Genomic DNA, 13,229 nt, shown 5'->3' on the forward strand with positions numbered 1-13,229 from the left:
AATCTTGAAACTTTTCCCCTCTATCTGGGTAAGTGTAGGGATTTAGTCCTTAAGACAGCTTCTCTTGGTACATTAGTAATCCTAAATGAGAGAATTGCAAAATCCCTCTCTCTAGAAGTAGAGGGAGTATCTGCTTTATTTCTACTACTGAAAATAATTTTATACAGGGTAAGTAGTTAATGGTTTTTATAAAAGATGGAGTTCTTGCAAGTGACAATATGATGATGATCTCAGTTCTGAGAGCATTTCAGTGACAATTCTGTAATACAGCTTTATCTTACTTGCAGTTCTTTAGTATCACATGAGCTAGAAATGTGTTGCCAGCCCATTAGAGAATGTTGGTAAACTTACAACTTTTAGATAAACTGCAGTTAACTTTGTACATGTATATTGTAAGCATAAACATTGTATAGCTGAATGATGAACACAACCCTGAAAATAATTGTACTATAGGGAAATAGAAACAATAAGTAGACCTGTTAAACTCAGTCCTGTTTCTGCGTACCTCAGTGTACTTTGCCCAGAGCTTGCTTAGCAGCTGTGCTTTGGGGGTATTTTGTTCATTTTTCCCCTAGTGGCTTGTATGCTGTGGAACATACATATAGCATGGAAGAAGGGATGCTATTAAAACAGAGACCTCAAATGCTTAGGGGGAAAAAAAAAAAAAAAAAAAGAAACCCCCAAAACTTAGTTTTTATTCATTGCTGTCAAGGTAGTAGAGGCTACCCAGCTTCTTTTCTAGTTCTGGTCCCATACATAGTCTTAAAAATGTGACTGAAGAAAACATAAACTAGCCAGCAGTTGTTTCCTGCTAATTGCGATATAGAGAACAGCAATATGGCACTATAACTTTGCCTGATGTTACCTCTGTGTCATATTTTTCTTCAATACTTTATTTACAGACCCTTTTTCTGCAACTACCATATACAGGAATATGTTACAGCTGCCTCAAATATTTGAGCCAACCTTAACAGAAGTAAATAAGGCTTAAAAATATTACTGCTTAGAAACCTTTTCCACCTTGTATATGAATATGTAGCTTTCCTTAATGTCAGAGTCGATCAGTCCTACTGTTCTGGATGTTTTTGTTCCAATAGTATTGTTCATATATGGCACAGCAGGTTAAGAACTGCTTATTTGGAAAGCTTGTCCAAAGTGTGGCTATTCAGTCCGTAATAAATTATAAAAGTTAAAATAGTTTGAGAAATGTTGCAGAAGTTCCAGTTACGGCATGAGAAACACCTATTGTGAGCTAACTTTATGTGAAAATGACCTTTATGTGAAAATCGGATGACTAATAAGCTAAATAAAGCTGTTTGTTATTCTTCAGTTCTAGCATAAAGAGCCAAATGTAGATGTGCTTTCTTAACACTTTTCTCAAAGCTGTACCCCCAGTCAACTATTTTCTTTAGAATGACAGCCAAATGGGGATGTGAAGAAATAAAGGAGCTATTTGCATGGGAGCAAGTAGAAACTCAGGATAAACAGTTAGGATCTCTGCTGCTCTTTCATCTTTTTCACTGCTAAGATTTTCCTTTAAATACATTGTTCCTTGTGGCAATTACAACTTCTATTGTAATACTGCTGGTAGAAGCTCTTCTCCTTGAAGAGGGTTATCTATTTTTAGATGGTATTGATGTTTTTTCCAAAAAGAAAACTTGTTCCTAAAACCTGGATGTATCCATTACAGGAATTGTATTTATCCTTTTGGGTTACTTTGCTTGTTTTGTGTGAGTCTTTGAGACTCACCCAGTGGATGATCCATAGTTCAGAGCAATTGGGTTTGGTTTTCAGACCCTAGATGGTGGCAAGATGACCAGATCTGAGCATTGCTGCCTGGTTACTGAAGAAGTCTAAGGCCTACTACTAGGCAGTTTATGGGCATCTAGTGGTTTGGATATGGGGGCATTCCAGGTTTGACAAAAGAAGCAGTAGCATGTTTAACTGAAATTAACATGCTACAGCCTGTAGTAGAGAATGATTAGACTGTGCTCTTTATCTGTCACTTGTCCAGCCAGTCAGATTGGCAGCAAGGGACGGAAACCTTCCATGCAGAGTGTTTCTGTCTTTCATCAATAGTTTCTGCTTTCCTTTAGAGTGTATGGGAGAAACAGGTTGGAAAGGTGCTGTAAAGGAAAGCCTTTATGTTCTTGCAGATCACTGATCAGGTAATACGTAGCGCCTTGAACTATCAATGTAAACAAAGTTTTGACCACAGTATGCACTCTGCTTGGAATAATCTTGATGAGCCATCAGAAACAGTAGATCAATATGCCTTATGATCCATTTAAAAGGACCAAGAAGGAACACAACTTTTTCCTGCAAGCTGTAGGTATAATTGCTTTAATAAGTTAATGTAAAAATTCAACTGCCACTGTACTTTTAGGTTGTGAGGTTATTGTTCATCTGTAGTTCAGATGTTCTTTGATCTTTAAGGCTTACTTATATATTATTAAGTATCTGAAAATCTTCCTTTTAGTTATGTTACTAGGTTTGAGGTATTTTGGGGGAAGAGAAGGAAATAACAAAGGCTACTATTAACTCTGCTGCTGTTTTTCAGAAAATACATAGTTCTAAAAATGTTTCAGTGTGCAGGATATAAAATATATCAAGTTTTGCTGATCCCTACATCAGTGACTGCTGTGTGTAACATCGTTGAGAAAAAGGGTCTTGACTTCGGTGAATGCTAGGTGTTCCAAAATGTAAGCAATTGGACAGGTTAAGATTTTTTCTGTATTGTCACTTAAGCATTCTGTCACATGTTTATCTTTAGTACACGGGGAATAGAATGTGTGTGTTTAAAAAAGGACTTGTGAAAGTTGAAGTTGTTCTACTACTGCAGTATCAAGTAAGCTGTTGCTTTTGCAGCTGCTCTAAAAGAATATTCTTTGTAGGAAGCATCTGAGAGGTCATTGCCTGCCTCCTGGATTAAACATCCCCTTCTAGGGTAGCAGAGTTTACAGTATGATTAGTAAAAGGGAGAGAAAGTGTCTGAAATCACCACCTGTTTACTTGGGTAGTGTTTTTCTTTGGGTGCTGGAGAGTTGTTCAGGGCATGTGTCTGTAGTTTACATAAACTTGTTGATCAGGGATTTAGGAAAGGTCAACCAGTGATAGCGGATTTCAGAAACACTGCTGAGAGTTAATTTAAAGTTCTTCTTGGGAGATTTATACAAATAATACTGAAATGTTCATGTTTGGGATCTGAACCTTTACCCTTTCTCCCTTTCAGCAGTAAGAGCAGCAGCTAGGAAATCAGTGGGATTTACATGCTGACCATGTTAAATGTCTTCTCTAGTTGGGGAGGATGAGGGAAGAGGACCAAAACACTACCACCTGACTTTCCAGACTGTTTTTGGTTTAGATTGGCCTTGATATCAAGAGATCAGTTACTGGACAGGTTTTTACTAAGCAGGATGCTTTTTTTCTTAGGCCAAGTTTTGTGATGTAATTTTATGGAGAAACTCTAGTTTCCGTCATGATGACTTCATGGTACATACAGCGTGGCAAACTGGCAGCCTGTGTTGGCATGCCAAGAACTGAGGTGATGGTAGTGTTGAACTTCTCCTAGAGAAACAATAAAAGAAAAAATAAAATTGCTGGTAGATAGTGAACACTTTGATACAGTAATACTACTTCTGCCATAGGAGCTAACAGAGTAATAAAAATACGTACGTTGTAAATAAGTGGTTTCACAGAACTTTAAAGACAGTGAAGGTGGGGCATAGCCTTTTTTTCTAACAGCAATGTCAGTTCTATGGAGGTGAGCTGCATTCAGTTCTTCGTAGAAAATGCTGTTATAAAAAGTGTGCCTAGCTGATTATTATTATTTTTTAATCTAATGTGATTTTACTGAATTGGCAAATGCAGCCTGAAATAAATCCTGTGTGATGATGAATCTTGCTATTTATTCCTGTTTAAAAAAAAATCCATGTGGATGTATTTTAAAGAAACTAAAGGACAAACAGATCCATTTTTGGTCTGTTCTACATAAAGGTTACCATAACAAAGAATCTAATGCAGAAGTGTATTTCTCAGTTCTGTGACATTTCAGACATTTAGTGGGTACTACAGTAGCTATCTAGATTTTTTTTTTTGGTGTGTGAGTTCCTTTTGTGTTTGGGGTTGTTGTTTTTGGTTTTTTTTTTTGGTGGTGTTGTGGGGTCTTTTTGTCTTGTGGGTGAGTTGTGGGTTTTTTAGTGTTGAAAGACTCATTTGGATCCAAGAAAATGTAATAGACCTATCTGCCCATGGAATAGATTTTTCTTCTACGTGAATCTAAATTACTTTATGCCTTACAAAATCAAATCCTGCAGTGCCATTTTGTTTTATATCATCAGAATTAACACGATTGTCTGATCGTGTCTGGACAAATCATGTTAATATCTGTAGCAACCCCAGGGTCAAAAAGGAGATATTTTGTATGCAGTGCCCCATAGCAATAAACTTCAGTATTGCTGCAAACATGGATTAGTCTTAATTCTGACAACTGATAAAACAAGTGCTGTCAGCATCATTAAAGTCTGTGGATCTTGTCCTTAAAAAATAATTTAAAAAAGTTGAAATTGGTACTAGTTCCTAAACTGATCAGAGATTAAGTTTCTCTGTAACCACGTCTCTAGTTTGCCTTTTGACTCCGTATGTAAGTAGATTTGGCTGGAACTTAGAACAGCATTTTGTTGTGTCACATTACTAGTTCTGAAGGTACTCAGAACCTATTTGGATTTTATTTTTTTTTTTTGCAGATGATACAGCTCTAGAGGAAAGACTGACCTTGATGACTTGCTTGACAGCATCTGAGTAGTGAAAGCACAATAGACACCTTTTTAGAGTTTAACAGAAATAAAAATTCATCTAGGAACAAGAGCATTGGACTTGAAGAAATAAAACTTCAGAGCTCAGAAGTTGGTCACTGATAAACCCTATTTGGCAATACAGCGTGGGAATGAATACTATTGAGACAGCAAAGCTTGAAGAGCATATGGAGAGTCAAAACAATGACACTTCTAATGGCTACTCACGACCTACTCTCTCAGTCACTGAAGAGAGCAAAAATGGCACTAGCAAACCAAAGGGCTTGTCTAATGGCTTGCGAAAAACAACGAAGAAATATCCTGATTACATCCAGATTGCTATGCCTGCTGAGTCTAGGAACAAATTTCCTCTGGAATGGTGGAAAACAGGCATTGCCTTTGTCTATGCTCTCTTCAACTTGATTCTAACAACTGTCATGATCACTGTGGTCCATGAGAGAGTACCTCCAAAGGAGTTAAGCCCTCCCTTGCCTGACAAATTTTTCGATTACATTGATCGTGTGGAGTGGGCTTTTTCTGTATCAGAAATAAATGGAATGATACTACTTGGATTATGGATATTCCAATGGTTGTTTCTTAGATACAAGTAAGCAGCTATATTTTTTTTCCTCTGCTTTATGTTTTCAGAACATTTGTTTCCAGTTTTAGCTCTGGGTACAACAAATTTTATGGTAGAATCTGTAGCAATATTGTAGAATGGGCTGGCAGGAAAATGCCAAAGGGATGACTGCTTTAGAAACTGTTCCATTGTCTAGGCTGGATACAGAAACACAGGCTTCTCCTGATTATTGCATAATATTTCTAAAATCTGAATTTGACACCCATGGTGTCAAAACCCATTCATGTCAAAACCATGGAGCTAGAGCTCCATAATGGTTGTATGTGTATCCTGCATGTGAACTTTATACTCATTCTTCCTCTCCACTCTTCTTCTGCTTTCAGATCAATAGTGGGACGCAGGTTCTTTTTTATAATGGGAACTTTGTATCTGTACCGCTGTATTACTATGTATGTTACCACCCTACCTGTGCCTGGAATGCATTTTCAGTGTGCGCCAAAGGTAAGAGTCTTTGCTCCCCAGTTCTTGCTTTAGTCTGCCTGAGTCCTTATGGCTGAGGCCGTAAGAGCAAATAGAAGCTGATGTTCCAGGTGTTGTTAAATAACACAAATTATTTTCAGTTGATGTCTTCAGAAACATAGATCATGCTAAACCAAAAATTGTGAGATATGCAGAGAGCCTCAAGTTGTTGCTGCAGTTAAGATGCTTTAAAGGAGAGTACGTGTGTCGAAATGGGCTGCTGCCAAGTTAGTAAACTTGTTCATGAGGCTTGAGTCACTCTTAGTACTGCAGCAATACTTATTACATAGATGGTGGGGCACCTGTTTGTTCAGCCTTGTTCTTTCACATTGGGACAATTCAGGAACATAGTGGATGAACTACTTATGAACTGGGATCTATTTAAAAAAAAATCTTTATTTGCATACCACTATTGTAAAGACTCAACTGTTTTGTTCTAATAGCTTGGGGAATGACTTCGTGTGTTGTAGATTGAGAAGTGGGAAGAGGTAAGCAAAGGAAAACTTAACTGTCTCTGCCAGAAGTACGTATTGCTAGGATTAAAACAGGATTAATTACTTGAACTCTGGAAAGACATGATAGCTTTTCTGGATTTATTTTTTTGTCCCATGTGAATATCTCTCCGATTATGTAAAACTTAGTTATCCTTTTAACTTGCTTGTGTTTGTTTTTTTTTTTTTTCCCCAGAGTTAATCTTTAAATAGCTAGGTGAAACTGAGTGTTTGCCTAGGATCTATGAGAAGTCAAAAGTTGACCCTCATGTATGTTTCAAAAAAAAAAAAAAAAAAAATCTTCTAAATCAGAGCAAGTCCTGACTGAGCTTGTAACCAAATCTAAAATTTAGTTCGAGGGTTTTTCTTTTTTCCCCTGTTGAAAAATTGCTCAGCTCTGAACAGAATGACAAGCAGTACGCAAGGTTGTACAGTATTGAAACTAGTTTTGAATGGGTTTTACCCATTCCATCAATTGCTATCATGAGATACCTGACTTTATGAATTCTTAATATTTGCCTTTCCAGAATACTGTGCATCTCATTTTCATACACTGCATATTTTAAAATAGCCTTTGAAAGCATAGGCAGAATGCTAGTGTTACCAAGCTTAGCACCTGACAGCTTTGATATGCATGCCCATTTGTTTAAGAATATGGGAAAGAAAGTCAAAGAAATGGAAGATGTGTCCTTTTCTCCCTGTCTGCCTGACTCCACATGTGTTTGGGCAAGAAGTTTACTCAAGTCACGTATGGTGTACCTTAAACTTTTTTTTCTTTCTGTACTCTTTTTGGGTGTTGTAGTTGAACGGAGATGCGCAGGCAAAGCTTCAGAGGATCCTGCGACTGATTTCTGGTGGTGGTCTATCCATAACTGGATCTCACATCCTATGTGGAGACTTCCTGTTTAGTGGTCATACTGTGGTATTAACTCTGGTCTACCTGTTCATCAAAGAGTGTAAGTGACGGTATTTCAGTGGTCTTTTCTTGTTTAAATCCATTGTACTGGGAAAACACAGGCTAAAAGTTTTAGGATGTGTTTTATATTTTTGCACCAAAATATAAAACTACAGCCCCCAGTTAGTGGTCAGCCTTACACAGACTGTACGTGTATGGGTTTGAAATATAAATCATGACTCTGAGTGGAAATGGAACGTGGGTGTAGTGGAAGCGTTGCAGGCTTTAACTGAACACTTAATGTGACTAGACATGTATAGCGTGTACTACTTGATTGAAGCAAGCTAGCTTTTCATTATTCATTAACGGGTTACTCAAATCTGGGGTAAAACAAACTGTAGATAATTAGGTAAATTAGCTCTGTGCAGGTTGGCTGACATACCTTAGATTTTAAAGGATTTATTTTGTGGCGTGAGCATAGCAGCATTGCACACCTAAACTACATGCAGAAGCAAAGCTATTTTTTGTGAAGTGTGCTGTATGTTAGTTACTGCAAACAATGAAAAATTGATTCATGCTCTTTGGATGTCTTCTGCTAGAGTCTTCTACTTTTTGCCTCTTGAAGTTGATAAAAATTTGGCAAGCACACAAAGAATATAGTTAGGGTTATGGTTTCACCCTTTGCTTTACATTGCAATGGTGCATGGGGGGGAATCAGTCTATGCTGCACACACAGCATCGATTGAAGCTTTAGAGAGTAGAGCACCGATTTCTGAATCTGATATATTGTAAGCAATGCTGGTACCCTGGGAACTTGGCCGCTCATTAATGCATAGCAGGGAGTTCCCTTTTCAGTTCACATATTTGGAATTGGAATCTTCTCTCCTACTGTTGTGTCCCAAACTATGCAAATGCTAGATTGGCTCATGGGAATGTGCTGACTGAAACAAAAATAAGACTAGCCAGCATTAGTTGAGTGCCTTCCTCTTATGAAAACATTGAGGGAAGAAGGTGTTGCGGTGCTGTGTTCTGCCTTACACAAAACCCACGCTATAGAAATGCCTGTTTCACATGACAAACTTGAAATCTTTGGATGCAAGATACATGTGTAACTCATCAATATTATTAAAATAGCCTAATACATTTGTTGTTTGCCTTGTTTTGTGTATGTTACTGCAGCTTAATGCTGGTCACACACCCTTTTAATATCTTTAGTACCAGAAAGATACAGGAACCCAATATGTCTGGGGCTTTTATAACTCCTGTACTTCTATCCTAAGAGGTTTGAGGAATTATAATGTACAAATACTTGTAATAAGCCCTTTGCTGCCTAATTGTTTGGCATATGTTTCAGAGGACTTGTGCTCTATAAATGAGAAATGAATAGCTTTCCTTTCTCTGACTCCCATATAATTAGCAAAATGTTATCCGAGCAAGGACTTAAGCCCTATAATTGCTCTGAATTAGAGGCTGCTTATGGTACTTTTTCTGCTCTTTTGATGACATGTCTGCAGTGCAAGATGCATTCTGAGGTTGTTATTTCTGGCTTAGTAGTTTTTTTTTTTTCTCTGCTCTTTCTTTCATCCTTTGCTGCTTCACTTATTCCCCCACATTCCAGATTTTTTTCCCCAGAGTAGTTATTTACGTTTTTAGCTTTACTTTGTCTGTCTTGCTTTGGGCTGTTTTCATCAGCTGCTTTAGATGACTTGGCTCCTTTTATTTATTTATTTATTAAATCAGTAGATACAGATTTGTCTGCAGTGTTTTGAGGGGAGCTAAGGGACTTTACTGTCTTAATGCTTGCGCCAAAATTTAAGTTGTCCCACAGGAACTGTTTTGCACAGGCCTCTCAAACTTCTACTGTGTAAGCTTGTTGAGATCAGTAACTTTTCTGCTGGTATTGTGTGAAAGTAAAGGCTGACCATTGCCCCCCAAGGCAAGGGGTGCCAAAACCTCCCACTGAGAGTGAAATGAAGCCCGTTAGCCTGTCAGAAGTTATGAATGGTCATTGTGACACCCATGGCCTTTTTCAATGGGGACAGAAGGGCAGGGGAACTTTTCCACTGAAGTGGCTTAAATTCATTTTGAAGAATAGCTTAACTCCCATTCATTAATCTTTAATGAAAGGGTATAAATTCACATACTGTACTTCACTGTACAGTGTATTCTGTTGCACAGAACAGAGGTTTCATGCAAAGTAGTTAAAACCTAGGAATTAAAAGGCAAGTATCTTTTCCTGTTTAGTCTGTGATTCTGCTCAAGTTGTATCAATTCTAGATATTTTACTAGAGTGTAAGTTTACTTGAGCATAGACTATAAAAAGAGCAGAGTCTCAATACACCCAAGTAAAATAACGTGTATGTTTTGCCTCAATTCTGTCTCTTGCTCTGCACCCCATACCCTAGAAGTGATTTAAAACGTAGTAGCCTGAATTAAATAATCATAGCATCATAGACTGATTTAGGTTGGAAAGGATCTTAAGATTGTCTAGTTCCAACCTCTTTGCCATGGGCAGGGATGCCTCACACTAGACCAGGTTGCTCAGAGCCCTTTCCAACTTGGCCTTGAATACTGCCAGAGATGGGCATCTACAACTTCTCTGGGCAACCTGTTCCAGTGTATCACCACTCTCACAGTGAAGAATTTCTTATTTATATCCAACCTAAATCTCACCTATTTAATCTTTTATGTTTTCCCCTTCCCTTTGTGGATTGCTATAACAACATACATCTTTTTTTTGTGTGGTTCTTTTTTTTCAATCACTTTCCTATTTCACAGATTCACCACGTCATTTCTGGTGGTATCACTTAATCTGCTGGCTAATGAGTGCTGCTGGCATAATTTGTATCCTTGTTGCTCATGAACACTACACCGTAGATGTCATCATTGCTTACTATATCACCACACGGCTTTTCTGGTGGTACCACTCAATGGCTAATGAAAAGGTGAGTAGCAAATATCTTCAGAGTCAATGTATAGCCTGCATTTGTTAATAGTGCTCACAGGTTCTTAATTTTGAAATAAAAATAGGAGTTCCATATTGAAGTTTAAACAAATTGGGCAAGGAGTTTTGTTTTACTGTGGTTTAAGTAAATATTTAATGAATTAAGATGTTATTTTTTTGATCTGTGGCTGTTAATAAGTTATTGCAAAAATTATTTTTACAAAGCTAATTTTTGAAATTGCTTATAAACACTTCCTGAACTTCAAGGTTTTATTGCTGTAGTTCATGTATAGAATAGCCCTTGTTTGTCTAAGCTTATGAATAAACAGTAGTTTAGTAATTTATAACCAACGTAAGTTAACCTAGACCATCCTAGAAATCTAGTGGTAGTTCTTCTGTAACTGTCACTAAAAGTACATTGTTCAGAAGGTATCTGCTGCAGTTGTTCTAAGAGCACCTTCAAGCAGGAGCATAGATCTCAAGCCATTTCAATCTAGTTTTCAACTATTAGTCATCAGTGGAAATGTGACATGTCTGAAAGGACTCACATTCAAAGAAGTGAGTGCTTGGTCTCCCTGAATATTGTACAGCAATGAAGCATCTTTTTCTGTTAAAGATGCTTAATTTGTAGTATACATTTGGACTATGATGTATATACTACCTCAGTACTTTGTTTTTTCTAGGCTAAATGCACCTTGTCTTTACAGAAACGCATGCAAATACATTGAATTTTTGTGGTGGTTGTGACTCAATGTAATTGATTGTAATGCTTTAAACTGATTGTCCGTTTCCTTTTCTTCTTTATCTTCTTGTGCCAATACAGACTTTAAAGGTCTCTTCGCAGACAAATTTTCTCTCTCGAGCCTGGTGGTATCCAATATTCTATTTCTTTGAGAAGAATGTGCAAGGCTCTGTTCCTTGCAGCTTTTCTTGGCCAATATCTTGGCCTCCCAGCTGCTTCAAATCTTCATGCAAAAAGTATTCACGGGTTCAGAAGACCGGAGAGGACAATGAAAAATCTACCTGAAGAAAAGGAAAGCATCTACTCTGGTTTTTTTGTTTGCTTTCTTACCAAAATGTTAATGCTGTAACCAAAGTTCTTAAGAGGACTACACTGAAGAAGTGGACCAAGCTTCTGTGCAATTGGTTGGAAAGACAAGTGTAGACACACATATTGCCATTTCATATGTTCTCCTATCATCACGCTGTACAGACCTATTCTGCTCTTCAGTGCTAATAGAATGCACCACTCTTGGGACTTTTTTTTATTATTAAAGAAAAAAATGGAGCAGGACTTTGCTTTACTAATGAGATAGAGGTGCCAAAGCCCACATTAACACTTTTATTACTATCACTCATCCACAGAAGCACCCAAAAATCTCATCTTCAGAGTCTGGAGTGCATAAGGGCAAAAACCATGCCAAAATGTAAAGGTGTGATATTGGCATATTGAGGTATATAAAAAGATAACACAGTTATGGAAAGTGGTTTGTTGCATTATTCTTGCTAATGAAGGTAAGGCCTTCGTGTGACTGGTACAGCTGGAAGCGAGTCTTGACTTTTTTTGCACTCTGGGTATGACTATCTTGTGACCCTGAAATCTACTTATCACCGTTATCTCCCATATATTCTACTATATACAGATTTTTACATTTTTATGAGTAATTTTATATCTAAACTGTTGTGCTACCTGATGACTTTGCAAAATAGGAATAGCTGCTAACATCAGAGCTCAAGGGGCCTAAAGTTTTATTTTTAAAAAAGGACACAGTTTCAAAGTTAAATCTTAAATTGCAGCTGGCCTCGTCTATATAGCTATACAGTGCCTATCAGTGTATGTATATGCATATACACACAAAAGCACACACTGCTGTGTAGTTAAACACCTATTAAACAAAACTGCTTACTGGAAAGAGTGATCATACGGTCCTTCATTCAGGCAAAAGTCCTATGGATCTCACCTTGAGGAATGCAAGGCCAGGTCCAAAATGGCGCTATAATTAAAATAAACTTTAAATTTTAGTAGCTATCTCTTGCTGAAAGTATGTAGCAGGTTTGCTTGGGAGCCATGGTTCTTTTTTTAACTGTTGGCACACATTTCTGTAACTTACCTTAGAGAAAAAAAAGCAACCCAAAGAAGTGCCAAGGTGAATACCTACAACAGTAGCATTTCTTCAAGTATTACCTAAACCCATTTCATATTAAATGACACTGTGGTAGAAGTCACATGCAGATTCCCTTTTTTTCCCTGCAAGGTTTCGGTCCAGTTAAAATGGCCATTTAAACAAGTTGGGTGAGAATGTGGGAAACTACCATGGTGTAAACATGTAACAAACCCACAAATTAACAGCTGCCTGGTTCTTATTGGGTTTTGTTGGTTTGTATTGTTGGCAAAACAAGGTAGAAAATTAGAATGCCACATTTAACCCTTTATGTTCTATATTCTATATTAATTTCTGCAGTTATCTCAATTTTATTTTTAAATTTTCAGTAAAACCTGATAGCAAAGACAAAATTGTGTTAAGTGTTGAGGTATAAAGGAAATGCTGTTTATCTTAAAAATGTTTAGAACTGAGTGAGAAGTGTGAATGTGAAAACTTGTTTTTAAAAAGTCCAGTTAAAGTTATAAAATGCAATACAGAGTATTCAGATATCTTTTTTTCAGTTAAGGGGATCAATTGCTGTGAGTTGTACATGAGAATATTAATGTGCATTTCAAATATTTTTGTGCATTATCAAAGTAATACAATAAACAATGTTCCTTACAATAAGTCCTTGTTAACACTTAGCTAAGAGAAATTCTGCTGATGTTGGGTTTTGTTACTTTTAAATCGGCTTCTTAGAACCGTACAACGTGCCCCTGGAAGTTGTGTGTGTGTGGGGCCATACCCATGTTCTCATTTGCTTGCTAAAAAGCCAGTAGCAGAACATTTATATAAAAATCCTTTTTACGTATCATACAAATGAATCTGTTCAATGTCAGTCTGTAAATCTGCCAGCATACTCA

At 37.2% G+C, this 13,229-nt stretch overlaps 1 protein-coding gene across 1 annotated transcript; it reads left to right on the forward strand.

Moving 5' to 3' along the window:
* Positions 1-4,945: 4,945 nt before the first annotated feature.
* SGMS2 (sphingomyelin synthase 2) lies at positions 4,946-11,249 on the forward strand (the record flags this gene model as incomplete). The annotated part of the gene is made up of 5 exons (XM_080626262.1): positions 4,946-5,400; positions 5,757-5,874; positions 7,186-7,339; positions 10,057-10,223; positions 11,046-11,249. 5 exons carry the CDS (start codon positions 4,946-4,948, stop codon positions 11,247-11,249), a joined length of 1,098 nt encoding a protein of 365 aa, XP_080482388.1.
* Positions 11,250-13,229: the final 1,980 nt, after the last annotated feature.

Source organism: Psittacula echo (assembly GCF_963264785.1).
Source record: "Psittacula echo genome assembly, chromosome: 1".
NCBI lineage: Eukaryota > Metazoa > Chordata > Aves > Psittaciformes > Psittacidae > Psittacula > Psittacula echo.